This window comes from Pyxicephalus adspersus, chromosome 6, assembly GCF_032062135.1.
Source record: "Pyxicephalus adspersus chromosome 6, UCB_Pads_2.0, whole genome shotgun sequence".
Taxonomy (NCBI): Eukaryota; Metazoa; Chordata; class Amphibia; order Anura; family Pyxicephalidae; genus Pyxicephalus; species Pyxicephalus adspersus.
In genome coordinates, this window is record NC_092863.1 from 104,017,222 (window position 1) to 104,036,987 (window position 19,766).

The following is a 19,766-nucleotide window of genomic DNA, read 5'->3' on the forward strand; positions in this document are numbered from 1 at the left end:
AGCCCTTTCTATGGTCTTGCCCCCCCCCCAAGACCTACTGCTTTGCAATCCAGCTTCCTCTTTTGGGTTATATGACACCCAATGTTAAGCCAGAGGTGTCATAGACATACCCGTACAGAAGGGGAGTATGCCATGTGACCAGATCAATGACATTTGCCAAACATTTATATATATATAGATTTTTAAAAAATTAACGCTTGTCTGGTGTAAGAGAATTAGGAGTCTGTGAAGATTGCAATAAGATGGAATTAGGCTTTATTTCTCATCATACCACTTTAAATATAGACACATCTCAGCCATTTGGTATTCACATCAAGCCTTCACATTACACAGAAAAAAAAAATAAACACACAAGCCTCTCTTACCGATATACTGGGAGTATTTGGAGAAGATGAAAGCATCTTGCTTCAAATTTGTTCTGTACACCACGCTTATAATACTTTTATATAATGGATGCCAGGAGAGAGGTGGCTTTATTCCACATTATTCCTCGTGCTCCTACTTCGAGCCACACGCACGCAGTACACTGTGAAGTTATTAAAAAGAATTTGTTCCAGTGTTTTCACACACGCTTTTCCCGAGCGGCCCTCCTACACGCAGGCCTGTGGCACTGTGTATGTGTGTCGGGTTTTTGGTGCAGAGGCGCGTGGCGGAGCTGTATCTACTCTGTATTCTTTATTCTACTTTATTTTTCTATATCTGGCTAGTAGAAGCAACTAAAGACTGAGATTTATAGAGGAATGAAAGGCTTTTGTTGGAGCTACTCGCATCCTCTTTGTGTACAAATCAATGGATAAATGGTTGAAGAAATAGAACACAAAGACCAAAAATTAAATCAGTAAAATATTTGCTGTATGCTATTCCCTTTCATATAAAATATTGATTTCTCTTTTTAAGTCTAGGTCCATCCAGATCTGATATTACACTGTAAAGTAGATGCTGGAGAGTTAGAAAAAAAGGAGTATAAAATAGGAGTGGTGAATCTTCAACACCTTGTAGCTGTGTTCTCTGTCTACCCAGTAATGTTCAGATAGAACAAATGAACAGCAAACTTCTTATTTTCATATTCTTGGATATGAGGAAGACTTTTCTATTTCCATGCAACATACAGATAAATTAAACCTCATCACTGGGTCCCTTCTATCCCCATATGATAGCAGGCATTGCAGGAAACAAAAACAAAAATCTAAATGCCGATACCTAAAACCGGTCATGTGACACTCCTTTTTTGAGAATTCACTTTTCCTCTGTTACATCAGGTAGTTCCTGTCATTACCTGTGTAACCAGGATACTTCCTATAGGCAGCAGGGCGGCTTCTCCTGATTGGTGAGGGTCTGCTACCATGATGTCAGCTTTAAGGGTACTGTAGGGGAGCAGCTGGTGCAGACACATCTGTAGCAATGGATTAGAGTTCACTGCACCTGGAATCAGTTCTTGCATGGAACCTGGAAGGCTGGCTGAGCTGGATGAGTATATCTATACTCATGGGGTAAAAAAGTACAGGATGGGTTATACAGGGGGTGGAGGTGGGGGAAAAGAGAAAAGCTTAAGACTTAAGTGTCTGATGCTGGTGAGCTCCATACATCATAATGTTTTTCTAAAGGATCACTAGTGTTTGCATACAGAACCAGTGCATTGATCAATGCACTGCCATCTAGATATTATGGATCACTAGTGTTTGCATACAGACCCAATCCATTGATCAGGGCACTGCTAATTAGAAATTCCACAACCACTTTGCAGCATTAAATAGATTCATTGTTATGTACAAACTGATTTCCTAGCCATGCACAGTGCAGTGATTCCATATGTACAACACACTAGATTACAGTTCAATGAATTTTGTACCTGTCTGAGGACGCACAAGATATTGCAGATTTATATAGACTTCTGTGGGCTTACTGGTGATCCCACCAGTAAGAAATTTTCTATGAATTCTATATAAAGGCTTTGAGAGCCTGATTGGTATAGGTGATACAAGCAAGCAAGAGGAGAGGAAATTCCAAATCTATGGGGTTCAGGACGTACACCCCCAGTGACAATATAAGGAGCTGTCTGAATTCTGGCCATCCTGGATGACAGCACAGACTACAGTACATTTCCAATATTCATTAGAAAAAAAGTTTAACTTAATTTCTAGATTTTTTTTTCAAACCCTATGCAGTTATGTTTGCAGGAGGGAGTAAAAAGATTATTTTCCTGAAGATGAGCATTTATACTAGTGGCCTGCTTGGGGTGCATATCCGCACCTTCCTGTCATTAAATCTGCCCTCCACATTCCCCTTGAGCCTTGCACAATTGTACTGGCTGCTCAGTGTTAAAAGGAAACAAATGATCTTTTAATGTCCTTGCTTACCTATAGGGTGAGACTGCTAACCTTGCAGAGATCATGTTTAATTTTGTTTTTAATATGAATTATTACTGTTTTATTTATTTAATATTATGCAATGCCACATACCATGTTTGTCTTCTATTCCTCCAGCTATCCGGAAGATGCAGGACCTCCTCCATTCTCTCCAGCCAGGGCTCGCTGGCTTCGGGCTATTAACAAAGTGCGGGTGCAGATTAACGAGGTAGGACATAAAAAATGGATTTACTGTTCTTGAAGTCTTGTACTCTGCCTGTGTCTGAGCATGTGTGAATGTTCACAGGGTATGTGTGAATATGACGTGCAGGGAGTTTATGAAAGTGATGAGGTCAGTGAATGCTTGTGTGTCTTAGAAAATCAGAAAGATCTTACTCTGTGCTACTTACACTCCTTTACTAACCCTGTTAGTAATTCTTAACCCAGACAATTTTTTTAATTTTGTATATAGTAGTGAACAGTTTACATTTTTTTATGTTGTCCCTTTTTTGGGGAGATTTTCTCTCTCTTTGGACAGCAATACAGAAAATGAGGTAGCAGGTTCCTTAGATAAGCACAGATTTTATAAATATTGTCAGAAGATCTAACATTTCTCTGCTGTACGTAAACGTATTTTAGTCCATGTCTTCATTGGAGAGGTTTCTGTCCTAACAGGAAGTGATGGGGAGACGTGGAAAAATCCCCCCAAATAGGACACAGTATGCTACTTTGACAGTATTTTTGCCTTTTTTTGAGGGATACTATCCAGCTGTTGTCTGCAGTATTTCATCCTGTTGGAATTTAGGTTGGCTACTAATCCACCTCATTTCCGAAGTGTTGTGGTTTTGGGATCATTCTGTTAACCAATAAATTTTAAATCATGTCAACTGCATAGAGTTTTATTAGGCAAATAATTTGCTGACTTTTGTGAAAAGATTTTTTACCTGGAGATCTTGGCAGTAACATTATTTCCTGTTGCAGGCTTGGCAACACTAAGCCACTGCTTCACAACAAGCAGCCTTGTTGTCAGTCTGCCATGGGTTTTACTTTAACTGGCCATTGGACTACCTCTCAGGTCTGTGTATGTCTCTTGCAGAACTGATTAGCAACCCAACAATTAACTGAAGTATTTCATTTGGCAGGCTGACGCTGCTGCTATTTTTATTTTTTTAACATTCTTAATTATCAATTTTTCGAAAAAAAAGAAAAAACAGCAACGTACTGAAACAAGAACAATAGGAAATTACATGAACGTCTGCAACAAGTGCAATAATACAATCTCAAAGTTCAGTGAGAAAATTAGTCCAAATGTTCAAGGTCGAAACGCACTGAGAGAAAATCTCACAGTTTACGCAATTACTTTATTATTAATAATATTACCCAGTATTTATATAGTGCTGACATATTATGCAGCACTGTACAAAGTGCATAGTCATGTCACTAGCTGTGCCTCAAAGGAGCTCACAATCTAATGCCATAGTCATTTGTCACTACTACAGTCTTAGGTCAATTTTAGGAGGAAGCCAATAAACTCAACCGCATGTTTTTGGAATGTGGGAGGAAACTGGAGTATCCAGAGGAAACCTATTCAATCACAGGAGGAACCTGCAAACTCCATGCAGTGTAGTTTCCTGCCTTCCTGGGATTCGAACCTGGGACCCAGCGCTGCACCCAGATGAGAGTGCTAACCACTGAGCCACTGTGCTGCCTCCTCAGAATACCTATGCAATAATATAGGGAAGGTGTATAAAAGTCCCTGGCTGGAGAAAACGGCCCCCGGTCACCTCTCTATATTCGCAGAGCAGCTTCTGGTACAGAATTGGGCACCTCTGACACAACTGACTGCCATTAGCCAGCCCCCAACTGCAGATTGCACATCATTTTCTAAACCCTCTAAAGCTGATTTGTTTGCTGGGCAAGTAAAATAGTAATTTGTGATTACAGCATGCTCTGTAAAATGGTAATGGCTTTTTGGAACCAAGCAACAATTTCTGTACGGATAAATATTTTGTTACATGCTAAATTATCCGCCGCAGGATCACCGTGTACCTGCAGTGATGGCACCGTCTTACCTTGTGCCTGTTCCTGTATCTGCTCTGATGTTGTTTTTATATAATTCTACCCATTGTTTGCTGCTTAGTTTTGGAATAAAGTATTTAATTCTGACTGCTATAAACTAGGCATGTTAAATATGCAGTGCCGGGGGAAATGGGAAACAATCCAGATTTCTTGTAATGTAAACCCAATCACTAACATTTTATATAAGCTTTAACATTTCCAAAATTATTTTTATTTTTGAAAATCTGCAGCTGTCATTCAAAATAATCCCTGGTGATTTTCTCATGAAGGTCTTCATATAAGCACTTCCCTTTATAGGGTGACAATGCTCCATCTGGAAAGTGTACTCCTGGGTTGTCTCATAATATAGACTACAAGTGGCTGTTTCAACTTACATTACCCAAGCTTGGTCTACTGTTGCCACCATTGGTAAACTCACCATACTTTGATTGTGGAATTGCTTGTAGATATGAAGTTGTGGCAAAAAGGCTTCAAGAGATCATTGTTCCAGGAAATGTGATGTTTCCATTCCTAGCCCAATGGATTAGATGCTACTGTTAGGGATTAATGCTTGGCTGTTGGTTGTTTTGTTGGATTTAGGTTACTTCTATGTGGTAGTAGACATATGACCGCTGTTGGCAGACCAATTGCACCATCATACGCCACAGGTTTGTATAAAAGATAAAAAAAACCTATATGACGTTGGTCAGATGGAGATGGAGGGGAAGCTACAATCCTGATTGTTGAGATATGCAAATTGCACAACAAGGAGAAGAGTGATGACTTCCTTTGGTGTAGGGCAACCCCTGCACTGTACAATCTGTAAAGTAGAGTTCAGAGATATAAAAAGTTTGGAATGTTTTAAAATGTTTCTAGGTTTATACTGCTGTGTGTGGTCCTACAGGGCAGTTATGAGAAATACACAAGGTGTTTGCTACTACAGATCGCACTGAGCATGAGTTTGTGAGTTGTGGTGCAATTAGATATCCACAATATATTTTTATTGTTTTCATATGTAAGATCCATTTCATTAAATTATTCTCAATAGCATGTAGTAATGATGTAAAAACCTTGTTTGTAGACATCTGACCATCCTTTCTTTACAAGCTTGTTGGACATCCATTCGGAAACCATGGTCTTTAGTATAAAGTTGGCCCCCATGTTTATAGTTATAACAGCCTCTACACTATTAAGAAGGTTTTCATCTAAATTCTAATGGATGCATGTGGGATGAGAAAACCTGACACACATTTCAAATTGCTCCCAAAAGTGTTCAGTAGGGTTGAGGTCAGGGCCCTTGCAGGACATTCAAGGTTCTTCATACCAGGCAGGGGACTATGCAGGACATTCAAGGTTATCATCAATGGGCGGGGCCTCCTATGCAGGACACTCAAGGTTTTCAATACCAGTTAGGGTATTGATAACCTGTTGATACATTACAGTGCAGAACACTTAAGGTTCTCAATACCAGGCTGGTGACACCATGTCTTTATGGGCTGGCTTTGTACACAGGGCCACAGTCAGAGTAAAACCGTGAAGGGCCTTCATTAAAATGTGACCACAAGGCTGGAAGAGTACAATTGTTCAACATGTTGTAATATTACCAGGGATATAACTCCTGAGCCAATCACTTTTAGGGTGGTCACATATTTTTTTTTACCATATATTGTATATGCATGGAAGCCGCTATATGTGCTCATTCCATTTTTGCTTCCTTACCAGTCCTCCTTATCTTACTATAAGACTAACAGTCTGTTGGATTGCAAACACTACTCTCTGAAGTCTCCTATACCCTGAAACATCCAGCAATGACAAGCTGATTCATAAGGAGAATGGTAATATGGGTGGTAGGACACTTCGTAGTGGCGTCCATCCTACTCCAATGTTAGATTACAAAGCTTGTCATGACAGGTTTGCTTTATCTGGAGGGCCTCAGTAATGCATTTTGTGTAATAGATGCTGTTATCTGTTCAGGTTTTTTTCTTCATGTGTTTCTAATAGACTTTGTATTTGATAAATCCGCCCTCTGTCCATGTTTTCTGTGCAGTCCGTGGGTGGACGCATTCCAAGCCGCGTCCAGATTGATGTCCATTGACTCGTCACATTCGGCTCTCGTACAGTGGAGTAATAAGGCTTGCATTAGTGTTGTGGCGAACCATTGTATTACTTTCTCTCATCTCAACCCTGCTGGGCAAAGGAAAAAAGACTTCTCATTATTCTGATTTTCACTTCTTCAATAAACGCTCTCTCGGACCGTGTTTAACGTTAGATCTTCTGGGCCGGGAGCTTGATTGTAAAGCTGGGAACCAGGGGCTTGATCCCGCACAGACTGCATTATATTGAGGGCGGATGACAATGAGACCTAAACTGCTCTTACACAATCAGGGAGTCAGAGTTCCTGCTAATTATATCCCTAAGGTTTTCTAAGCTTCCATGAAGTGCTCTGGTCGTGCAGTAAATGCGTGTTCTTACAACGCCAGCCTTTGTCCTCACGGTCCGTGCAATTTCACAATCAAAGTGTTTGAGACTTTGAAGTGTGATTTACATTTTCCTTAATCAATGCTGAGTGCACGTGATATGGCTATTAACAATTCTGTTTTCTTTTTCATCTATAAAGAGGACCTGTCAGTCTCTAAAGAAACTCAAACATCAGATCCCTACAAAGGAAAAAGTATTGGGATTCTCTCCAGCAGCTCACTATTTCAGTGCGGCAGCTTCTTTCAACTATTTCTCTATTCTGGACTTCCAGCAGTGTTAGATGCTCCATCTTCCAACCCCACTTATGTCACTACTGAATTCCTGCGGTGACCTAATGGTCCGAGAAGGTGACCATGATAGGCAAAGCAACACACGTATCAAATGTTAGAGTTTGGTAGAAGTTGCATGTGTATGTTATCCATGTCAATTGACTTCCTGTGTTTGCTTCCTTTTGGTTTGCTAAATATACCATTGAAAGTTATGTGCTCGGACCTACGAACAGAGGGCAAGGAAGGAAAGTATCAATTAGTGGGCAATTGTTCCTTAAAGACAACCTGTCCTTCGGCTCTAATTTGGCATGGTTATACTCACTAACCCTTGCAAAATGATATATAGCTCGGCGTAATTTGAAAGAGAGAAAAAAAAGAATACATTGGAAGTTTTATCCTTAACTAAATATAGTTTATCAGCATGAGTAAAGCATCTGAGTTTTTGCAATAAAACTGCTTTCATCAGTTGTTCATCTTTCTGTATCAGTGTGCAGAGGTGTAGCGGTGTTTTGTACTCACTGTCGTCTCCGATAATTATTCCGGTGATTCCTGCGAGCGGCAGAGGCATCTTGTTATTCAGCACTCCATGTAGTGGAAAGGTTTCCTCTTCTGAAGACTTGTCCTCGGGACTTGACTTAGTTTAATGATATCTGTCAATCATTGGTCCCAGCAATTTCCTTTTGTCCTGTGGCTCTCTGTCTCCAGCGAGTACGGACGTCTTTCTTGTAGATGGACAAGTCGCTCAGTCTTCTGATTACTCATGAGCTTTGGCATATTTGGGGCAACCCCTGGTGCCGCAGACCTTACATGGGTAGCAAATGAGAATTTTAAGAGTCCCTGTTGTCTTTAAATATATTTATTCCTAAATTATATTTTATTTATTGTCAGCGAAACTTGCATAAAAAAAAGGAAAAATTCACCTACCTTTACTTGTTAAAAGCCTTCAATCAATGAAAATAAAACACCCAGCAAATCCTCCACTGTCTTGCCTTCAATGTTCACATCACATAGTAATTGGAATAGGCAGTAGTTTAACTTTATAATTATGTGATGAAGTAGAAGTCTTTGTTTTCAAGGTTGCTGCAAAAGCCTTTTAGAATTTTAAGGCCAGGCTAAACACATGATTTTAACCTGGGGTTTAGTCACACCCCCTGCTGATGCCAAGACCCTCCCCTGCCTATGCCGACCCTGCTGATGCGGAGCCCCACCCCTGCCGATGCCGAGCCCCACCCTCTGTCATATAAAAAAATGTCATTTCGTTTTCAGGGTAAAATCAGATACAAAATTCCTATTGAGGGAGTAAGGGGTCTTGTTAGGTGTTTAACTCGCCTTAATCAGACACATTATCTTTAGCATTAGGAAAACCACACAGACTATTATTCAGCATCCTCCCGATTAGCTATCAGCCTTCGTTCTTCTGCAGCAGGAAGTAGCAGCTTCTGAAATGTGATTGCCATAATGTGTTGTCACAATCATTATTCATTTTCGACCTCTGTAATGGAAAATGGCTTGATGGGTAAGACACAGTATTAGAGCCCTGAGTAACATTGCACTGCGCTGCTCTTTTGTGACTGACAGGATGGTGAGGCTGTGATGATAATCTAACACACTGGCCATAGGAATAACACAGATTGTTAGTTGTATACATATTTAGATGTTTGGTCCTATTGGGACAGCTCTTAACCTGACCTCAGCTTGTACTATAGAGTTACGAATTTAGCCCACCTATTGCCAAGGAACTGGCATTATTAGCACAATACTCTGGGTGCTGGCACCAGGATGAAGTCTTGGCAGTGATGGGGAGAGCGATTCGGGAGAAGAACACAGTGGCTCATTGGTTAGCACTCCGGCCTTTGCAGCGCTAGGTCCCAGGTTCGATGCTTGCAAGGACACTATCTGCATTGAGTTTGCAGGTTCTCCCCATGTTTGTCTGGGTTTCCTTTGGGTACTCCTGGTTCCTCCCACATTCAAAAAACATGCAGTTGGATTTATTGGCTTCCACCCAAATTGACCTTAGACTGTATAATGACATATGACTATGGGAGGGATATTATTATTATTATTATTATTATTAAACAGGATTTATATAGCGCCAACATATTAAGCAGCGCTGTACATTAAATATTAGATTGTAAGCCTCTTTGAGGGACAGCTATGGACTTTGTAAGTGCTGCGTATTATGGCATTATATAAATACACTATGGCACTATATATATATATATATATATATATATATATATATATATATATATATATATATATCTCGGTGCTATATAAATACTTGTTATAAAAATAATATTAACTATAAATACCTGCTGTATGTATAAAGTGGAAGTAAAGTTCCAGTTTTCAAAATTGTGGATCAGGCGGGGCAATATTGCAGAAAGGGATAGGCAATGTCCTTTATGCAAAAGCCTTTCTTTACCTGCCTGATTGCCCTGATACTTCCCCTGCACTTGTTAGGACCTGTGCAGGAGTTAGCTCCTATCACCTGGAGCACTATTGATGTTTTTGATTTATGTTCCGGCACCTTGGCCAAATGGATGCATGAACCTTTAGGCAGCTTCAAATCCTAAAAGGATCCATCGACTCAGGAATTGTGGTTTGGGGGGGTGGAGGCTGGTGGTATAAGTCAGCAGCTGCAAATCTTAAAAGGATCTATCTACTCAGAAGGCATTTTGGAGGATGGTTGTATAAGTTTGCCTCTGGCTTTAAAAAATCCTTGATACCTACCTGCCATATAGTGATGGATGTAGCCAACAGTAGGTTCCTGTGGCAGAACTGGCTTGGGGCCCTTGTTCACTAAGAAAGGTACAGGGCCCTTGTGCAGCACACTTTGCACTTTTTTTTTCCAACCCTCTTACTGACCTACGTTCTGCACTGAACCCAACCACCTGGGAATTTCGGTTGTCCAAACCACCATTGTGCTCCATCCAGACCACCATTTTACCTCCCATCTTCTCCAGTTATATGAATGTAAAATCTTCCTATAAAGGGAAGGATTTTAGACCACAGTAATCTCCCGACAAAAAAATAGATCCGATCTGAAAATGGTTTATTAGAGCCTGTATGTAAACCATAAGATCTCTTATCACATCATTGCTGTTTGAGGGTTTTTCAATCTGTAGATTATAGTGCAGGGTTGTCTATTCATAGTCATATCACGTTATATCTCAGTTCTTTGTAGTAATTTCCAATTTCCAATATTTAAATATAAAGTTCCACATGTATATTGGCCCAGGAACTCAGCACAGGGATGGCGGAAGCTTCTCATAATAGGCACTATAGGTGTGCAGACCTGGAAACTGAGCACATAATGTTTTGCATGTCTCCACTCTCCAATACTCCAACATTTCCAATACTTAAATGAGAAATAATTACATTTTTTGGGGGATATGGATACCTTTGGCGTGAGGAAGGCTCTAGCAAATCATGCAGTCTGTACTGTTTGTTGCAGGAAATGCAAAAAATCTTGTGAATCTTATCTAATATTATAATGCAATCAAAGCCTAACAGGGGTACTCATCTCTATCCAAAAACCTTGCAAATTTTTATTTTCAGTTATCTTTTATTTTTTAGTTATCAGTGCCACATCAAAGCCTGTCTTTTCTTGATGCAGCGACCCCTCCTTCCATTATCGATCTCTATGTTTGTATGTGATAAACTGATTTGGGAATACGCCACGGCCTTCCTTCGTCTCTAGGTAACTTGTTACTTTCCAGGGTCCGCATCGTCAAGTCTGTATTTACACTCTCGTCATGTACGCTGTGCATCTGTCTTTCATGCCGGAGGGAAGGATGGCTTTGTACAAGAAAATATTTTCCGCTATTCAGTATTTCCCTCAGCAATGTGTGCAAAGCAAGGGATTGACCCCATGGAGGGCTGTATTGTCACCCCACACACAGGCTGTAATATTACTACATATTAGACAATCTCTGTATTGTAACACACTGGGGCTGATTTACTACATTGTTACCTTGCACATGATTGGATGGGTGAAGTCCACAGAGCTCCAGTTTAGTTACAAAACAAGTAAAATATCTGTTGCAAGGTCATCATTCACTTTGCTATGTGAACAGCCTATATTCCTTTATTAAATCAACCCCACTGTATTGGCACAGAAAGCAGCAATTGTCACAACACACAAATCCTCTGTACTGCACAACCCCACCGTCAGCGCTACTATCCTCCAACAGCTCACCGTTTCTAATCTTCGATGCGGTAGGGAAAATGACACTTGTGGGCTTATTGGGAAATGACAACCTTGTCAAGAAGAGAAATTATTCCAGGCATGAGCTGGATTTTCCTTCTGCAAAAGAGGTTAATCATCTCTTAGCTGCATTTCCTATAATATGTCATTTTGTATGATATCAGAAGTAAATGAAGTTGAAATACAAATGAGACAAACTGCCGTCTTGTTCTCAGCACCCTTTAATACCTGTATTTAAAGTGAACCTCCCACCAGAGTTTAGGCAATACAGCACTAACATATTCCTAGGAAGTATGTAGCACTTCTCTGATGTTCAATTTCCTTTTTGTATACCTGGTGTGTGTAATTGAGATGTGTGTGTATATTTATATTTATATATATATATTTATATTTATATTTATATATATATATATATATATATATATATATATGATATACACACACATGCACACGGTCTGTCTATGAAATAAGGAGTTTCTAGGAGTTTCTATCTCTATCACAAAGCAGTGAGATAATTATCATCTCTTGCCATGAATCCAAACATGTAGGACAAACGCCGGAACTCTCTGCCGTTTATTTTGTTGTCAGTCACTGTTCAAGTGCATTGTCTTTCCCCTCGTGCTGAAATCATGAGAAGTATATAAGTTGAGCAGTAAAATTTCACACCAGAAAATATGAGCCCGGACGATATTTGCACTGACATTCTGCAGCAACTTGAGATGGAGTCGAACCATTTACAAAAAGTCAACACTTCTTAGAAAGCCAAGATCTTCCAGTATGATCCTGAAACAAAACCACAGTCATTGGAAACACCTTCATCACCAAGAAATAAAAAAAATTCCAAATCCAAAGTCCAAATTCACAGCTGTGCTCATCGTGTTTTTTGACATGATGGGTGTCAGTTTGGCTGAATGGGTTCCAGAAGGCACAACAGTGACCCAACATTTTAAAATGGAAGTTTTGACAAAGCTAAGATAAAGTCAGGAAAAGACAGTGGGAATGTGGGAAAATGGTTTCATTCTTCATCAGGACAATGCTCCTTCTTACACAGCACTTTCTGTGACCAACAAACTCATTACTACACTGGAACATCCTCCATATTCATCAAATTTGGCACCCTGGGACTGTTTTCTATTTTCTAAATTGAAATCGGTGATTAAAGGAACACGCCTTGTGTCAATGGATGCAGGAAAGAAAAAAACACCAGAAACTGATCTGCTCCACTCCTTCCACCGATGGAAAACAAGACGACATCGGAGCTTCAGTGTGAAGGGAGAGAATATTGAAGGGGACAAACATTGGAATTGTCATATCAATACATAAATGAAAATTATTATACCGGTCTCATTCATTAATAGTCAGATCTTGTATATATTGATATTTGGGGAACCAGGATCAGTCCGCACGCAGTACACAGCTGTACAGCAGCAAAGCAGTGTTTATTAAACACAACATAAGCTTTTTTCAGCATACAAGAAAATAAAACTTTGCTTTTCTTCAGCATAATTAGTAACAGAAGTAAAAGCTTCCAACAGCAAACTTAAAGGTCCAAACCTGCAAAATTCACTCCTGATAATCCAAAACTCTTGGTTTGTAGCTTCTGCTAGAGGGACGTCTCCTGCTGTGGTCCCTGAAACTCGGCTCCACACTCTTCTAGCCTTTACAACACCTGTTCACATTCACTCAGGTAGAGCACACCTCACCTCCCACACCTGGAAAAGAATTATTCGCAGTTCCTCTCCTAGTACCCTGGCCATCTGAGGGGACCAGAGACCAAAAATTGGGGGGAGAAATATACTACTCACCCAGAATCTTCTGCTGCATTCCTTTACAATATATGTCATACTTAAATGAGTTCATCTGTATGCTGCCTCATTCATTGTTTTGCACACCTGTTGTGCCAGCACAAGGTAAGATGTTGGCACTTTATAAATTAATAATGATTACTGTGCCTTTAAAAAGGGAACCATCTCTAGCCCTTCCTCATCCTAAAAAGAACCATCCTCATTCCAAAGAGTACAATCCCTATCTTATCCTCATCCTAAAAAAGAACAATCCCTATCCTGTGCTCATTCTAAAAAGAACAATCCCTATCCTGTGCTCATTCTAAAAAGAACAATCCCTATCCTGTCCTCATCCTAAAAAGAACAATCCCTAACCCATCCTTATCCTTAAAAAGAACAATCCCTATCCCGTCCTCATCCTAAAAAGAACAATCCCTAACCCATCCTCATCCTAAAAAGAACAATTTCCCATCCTTATCCTACAAAGAACAAACCCTATCCCGTCCTCATCCTAAATTCAGCCACAATAGCCACAACCATCCTTTCAGTGTCATTTGAATTTTTTTTGTCTCCAATAATAGAATTATAATAATGTTTTATTGCTCTCGGCGATGGACTGATGATACTGATATTGTCCTCAGATCCAGGTCTCTATTGCACAACGACCAAGGGGGAGGTGTTTGTAGCTCCTCATTACAGATCATATAGTGACATTTGCACTAATGAAGGGAGGAGGGATGTACGGGTCGGCAGTGGCATTTTAAATCGCCCTTGTTAGGGTCAGTACCATTGCCCTTTATTTTGGGAGGAAATCTAATGTACATACAAATTATTTGTTAGGACTGGGCCAGTTCAGGTGCATTCATTTGTCATCATTTAGGTTCATATATATATATATATATATGTGTGTATATATATCTATATATCTGTGTGTGTGTGTGTGTGTGTGTGTGTGTGTGTGTGTGTGTGTATATGTATATGTATATATATATGTGTGTGTGTGTGTGTGTATATATATACACACACACACACACACACACACACACATATTGAATCAGTATTTCTTTGGTGAATGTGCAAGCAGCGAATCTCTGTTATTGGATTTGTAAGTTCACTGTAGCAAGTGAGTGCTGAAAATGTCTAAATCAAAGATGGCAAAAATTTAAATGTGAATATTTAATTGAGGGAACATAAGGATTGTTCTTTATAAATCAGGCAAACAGGTTGTGTGTGAATGTACAGACAATCTACAAATCTGATATTCATTGTTTAAAATATGGTGGACAATGCATGTCTTGTGAGGGGATCTCGCTTATCAATATTGGAAATCACTGCAATGCTGATTAATAGTTCCCTATCCCCAAAGACATAACAACCGCAGATTCCCAGCAAATTAGGGGAGTGATAGGGATTTTACAAGGGATCAGATTAGGATTATGATCAATAGGTTTAGGTGCCTGTATGGGGGTAAATATTGGGTATCAAGATTTATATTTTACATTAGTGAGGATTATTTAGGAGGTAATCCTTAGTCACCATTACCAATAAAATGTAAGCTTTACCATAGTATATAAGTTGTCTTTAGCAGGTGTCCTGAGTGCATGGATGTGGGCACAGCAGGTGTACAGGGACGGGCATTCGGTACATGGATAATGGGGCACCTCATAATTGACACGTGTGACTGAGGTGTGTAGACCCGGGGTTTTAGTGCACGGATGGTGGGAGCCTCACATAATGGGCACAGCAGGTGTACAGACCCAATATCCTAATGGGCACAAAAGGTGTAAAGACCTGGCCACTCAGTGCATGGATAATGGGGGCGGTTGATAATGGGCACAGGACATGTGCAGATCAAAGGCCAATAGTGAGATTTCCTCATAATGGGCAAAGTGGCCCCTGTATGAACTACAGGTTCCTATTTAGACCTAATGTCTGTGGGTTGGGTTCAGCGAAGTCAGTCCGTAGACATTTTAGGGTTGTGGGGTGGGAGAGGAATCACAAGTAATTATTATTGATTTAAATATTGAACGGTGCTGCACTCATCGTATTGTTCCATATTACTGATTCAAAAGTCATTAAAAGATTATTTTATCAATCAGACACACCCACTGGTGCTCAAATAAGAGTTAAGTAAAAAGGAGTTATGATCGATTACAATTATGTAACCCAAATATTGATCGCAAAATAAAAAGAAGCATTGATTTTATTATAATGGTCAACCAATAGTCCACTTTCTGTCCACATATTGATTGTAAATGGAATTGTTACTCAAAAGTTTTGTCTAACAAATCATCTAATCCGAAAAATGAAAAATGAACGAAAATTCTGTGAAAAAAGAAAAGTATTTCACCAGAAATCTTGACCTAAGATTATTAAAGACCATTAAAGATTAACATTCTTGCATTAGATTAACAAATAATACTATGTGTGTGTTTGTATATTTTATCCCTTAAATCCCAAGAGCGCCACAACTGTTGCTGGTTGCTACCATCTTGAATGTGATGTTTTTTTCTTACACTAGTAGCTTCATATAGGTTATACAGGGAGGTGAGGAGTGGGGGAGCTGGGCCAACATAGACAGCAGGTAGACACTCCCAGATAAGGGGAAGGCCATGGTATTCATGAAAGGAGGAGGCTGTGCTAGGGTATCAACTCTTGCAATAATCAAACATTCTAGCAAAGTCCGTCACTTTGCAAATAAATACAGTTTTATGTTATAGAAAAACCTTAAATTAAAAAAAAGAACACACTTCCTTTAATCCCACAGATCCCTCTATGCGTTGGAAAGTTTCTTTATTTGGGTCCTGCGTCGTCCCAGTATCAGTCTTCGGCCTAGCGTGCAGGGAAGAGACAAAGCGCCGGACGCTGACTTCTTCTTCTCTCTTCTTCCGGGTTCTTCTTCCTAGGTCACCTGATCTAGCACTGTGCAGGCGTGAGATTGGGTGGGGTAGATGGGTAAAAAGATTACTGATCTCCCTGCGCATGTGTGAGATGAGATTTTTTTGTTTTAATTCTAATGAAGAGCTCCATATCTTGGGCATGTGCAGAAAAAAAAGCCAAGAGCCTCCCGGATGCGTGACCTAAGTATCCTGGGATGCTTTGTGCTCCCGTTCTGTCTGGATTTAAAAAAAAGGTTGTTTACCTTTTATGTAAACTAAAAAAAATTGAGTTTAGGTCTGCTTTAACTAAGCATTTAAAAAAATGTCTGTGTTTTGGGTTCTTATTGGACTTAGTCTAGAAAACAAGCCCAATTGTAGCCTACTTTATTATGAAGCAATTAGTCTTTTAATTTCACAACAGGGGCACTGAGTTCACAGCCCTTTCCTCCTATTGTCTATGGATGGCCAGAATCCTGTGTGTAGGTGAATGGTAAATTTCGGGTTCTGAGTTTATTTCATGGCATCTTTTTGGCATACATCGTGAACCGATTGGCTCCTGCTGTATCTCCCTACCCCAGTCTGAGCTATGTTGTATGGGTGACTGCAGGAAGCTGATGCCAGATCAGTTTAGATAAGTTTCCTGCATGTCTTTCAAATCAATAAGAATGATAGAATAATAAAGACTTGCATTCATTTATAATAAAAGCTGCATTCATTTGTAAATGTTAAAATATTCCTGCATGCAAACTTGAGGTTATGGATGAATAGGTAACTATGACATACTCAAAGATGATGAATGAAGTGACAAATGTATGTATGGATGATCTAGCAAACCTGGAATGGATCTGGTCTGGGATTGAAAACATTTGCTAACAAATAGCAAGTGACTTTTAATCCATTCCAGGTTTTCTGGATCACCCAGCTTAATTGATGATGGTGTATCCTCTCCAGCCTTGGAGAGCCTTCATATATCAGGCACAAGGAGTCTGATATAGAAGGGATGCTGAGTCTCATTAAGGTTTGGCTGGGAAATATTTTAGATTCCAGTATTATGTACTAGTTTCAGGTCACTAAAGATGAGACCGGGAGGATTCATCATAATGATTGAGGCTTAGGGGATGGATAGCAATGTTCCATCACTGTTCTTGCATGTCAGACAGTTGTGCCTGCTTCTCTCCATACACATGTGTGACTCGAAGGAGGAGGGGGGACGTCTTTCTCTATAAGTAAGACTGGAAGCAGGAGGCAGCTGGAGAGGAGGAGCGGAGCAGAGTGGCTTTCCTCGCATTCCACGCTCCGTGTTCTGTGGAAGACACCGCTGTCAAAATGCTGCAAATTTCCTGGCCGTCAAATGGCACATTAACTGGATTAGTTCCTCCTCCTAATGGTGTTGCGACTGTTGCCCATCTCTCTATGGTGTGATGGGTTTGTGTGCGGAGTGGGCACGGCTGGAAGCTTGACAGCTTGGCATGAGACTGGAAAGCTATCACCGAGCCACTTTCTCTACCGTCTCCAATTTTATATTTTATAGTGTTTCGCAACCTCACCTGCCTCCGCTCGCCTGGCTGGCTGTGGGGTGCCACCTGCCCTGGACTCCGCAGCAGCAGTAAAACTTTCTTTTTCTGTCTATTCTTACAAGCTGTAGTGTCTGAAGCTGTCCAGGTAAGTGATGTGCCCAGGTGAGGCTACGATGCCGGGACCTGGCTGCCGACGTGAGACCATCAAATTCTTCTATATCCGCCATGCACATTGTGCATTGGGTAAATTGGGTTCCTGCCTCTGTGGAGGTGTGAGAATCTGAAGACTGAATACTGTAACTGCCCCTTATATAATCCGATCCGACTCGGAGACTGTTGCAGCCATTTAACCCATTGGAGGGAAATGTGAGGTTTTCATACAGCTTTCCCCATTCCTTGTAATCTGTGTTTGGCATTAGTAATTCAGCCAAATACATCTAAAGAATTCATGAAATGGAAATGAAGATTGCTCGGAGGGTCTTTCTGTATGGTATTAGTACGGTTTGGTTCATTAGTGACGGCTACAAAGTCTTGTAGCGCTGTTTATTTTATCGCCCTTTTATTTTTATCCTTTGGAATATTGCAGAGTATTCTGTGTAGTTACAGAGGTTGGAAAAAGACCACCAAGTTCAGGCAATGGGTAAATACACTGAAAACTGTCATGAGCAGAACAGTGGACCCACGAGAGAGAAGAAATATTAGTATTACTGTATCTTTCATGGCCATCCTTGGGCTTTGTGTCAGGAACTGCAAGTTCCAGCATGCCCTGTCAGTAATTGCAAGAAAGTTTCTGCAAGTCGCAGTGACAGCTTGAGAATTGTGATTCCTCCCCAGGGACTAGTTGAGTTTTTGGTATATTATTGACTTCAGATTGCACTGGAGTTCTGGAGTTCTCCTTGACAATGGGTGAATTGGACCATGGTTCTGGTTCCGGTTGTGGTCCTGCTCCAGACCCTTGTGCCCACCTATGTCAAAGTTTGGTTTCAAAAAACTTTTTTTCTTGACTACATCTAAAGTTAGGTTAAGCAGCAATCTCTAGTAATTCTGCAGGTTTTTCTAGTAGTCTATAACCTGTTGCTAGCCTTGTAACTAAGCAATAGTCTCTTGTAATTAGAAAGTAGTTTCTAGCAGTCTTTTGTGAGTAAGCTGTAGCCTCTTTAAATCTTATGTGATTGAGCAGCAGTCTCTAAAAGCCTCTTGGAATGGAGTAGCCTTCTCTAAAAGTCTCTCACAACTGAGCAGCAGTCTCTAGTAGTCTCTTGCAACTAAGAAGCAGTCTGGTAGCCCCTTGGGACCCAGCAGCAGTCCCCAGTAGCCCCTTGGGATCCAGCAGTCTCTAGTAGTCTCTAGCAACTGAGCAGCAGTCTCGAGCGGCCCCCTCGGGCCGAGCAGCAGTCTCGAGCGGCCCCCTTGGGGCCGAGCAGCAGCCTCGAGCGGCCCCCTTGGGGCCGAGCAGCAGCCTCGAGCGGCCCCCTTGGGGCCGAGCAGCAGCCTCGAGCGGCCCTCTTGGGGCCGAACAGCAGTCTCGAGCGGCCCCCTTGGGGCCGAGCAGCAGTCTATTTGCAAAATTTTACTAAGTAAGCAGCTGTCTGTTGTACCATAGCGGCAGTAAAAGCAAGTTGCAGTTACAGGTGGGGTACGAGTCTGCAGGAACACACACCTAAATTTTGTAGGAACTTATCTCCATTTGGTGTACTACAAAGAGGGAAGAGGTTAGCTAGGTGCTGCCCGGTAGTAGATTGGTGTGATGTTTATTTTTGGATGAGCACAGCACAGCTACTTTGATGAATCCGCTTTAAATTCCCCATAGTATAATTTATGAAGTTGTTGTTTCTGAAAGGTTGCTGTTGGTTACTGCTCTGGCAAATCACTATTATACATCGCTGAATCCTGATATCAGCGATCATTCTTTACGTCCACCACATCAGATTACCCCCACACCCCTTCTGGTCTGTCAACTTCCATTGTGTGCATTGTGTAGGATTAAGGAATAAGGAACTGACCCTGTAAGAAACCAGCAGATTTTTTATGACCTCTGATGTGCCAGCTACAGCATCAGGCTCAAGCAAAGTGAGGAAAGCTAAATAAGAAATGACACAAAAACTAATCATAAGCAATTTTAGGAAAGGCTCTAGAACTAGAAGCAGAACTAGAACTCAGATAACACTTTTTGGTTGATGCTGGATATTTTATTCCCCTGACTGTCTCTTTTCTCTCTCTCTCTCT

At 40.7% G+C, this 19,766-nt stretch overlaps 1 protein-coding gene across 13 annotated transcripts in view; it reads left to right on the forward strand.

Moving 5' to 3' along the window:
* Positions 1-19,766, forward strand: part of UNC13B (unc-13 homolog B) — a 256,653-nt gene that overhangs the window by 114,697 nt on the left and 122,190 nt on the right. For 9 of the 13 annotated variants that reach the window (XM_072413562.1, XM_072413563.1, XM_072413565.1 and 6 more), the window contains one exon: positions 2,484-2,574. In XM_072413562.1, coding sequence (XP_072269663.1) covers positions 2,484-2,574 — 91 coding nt within the window. Of the gene's footprint in view, positions 1-2,483; positions 2,575-17,312; positions 17,686-19,766 lie in introns of those variants that run through there. The other 4 variants (XM_072413553.1, XM_072413555.1, XM_072413556.1 and 1 more) reach the window with 2 other exon arrangements.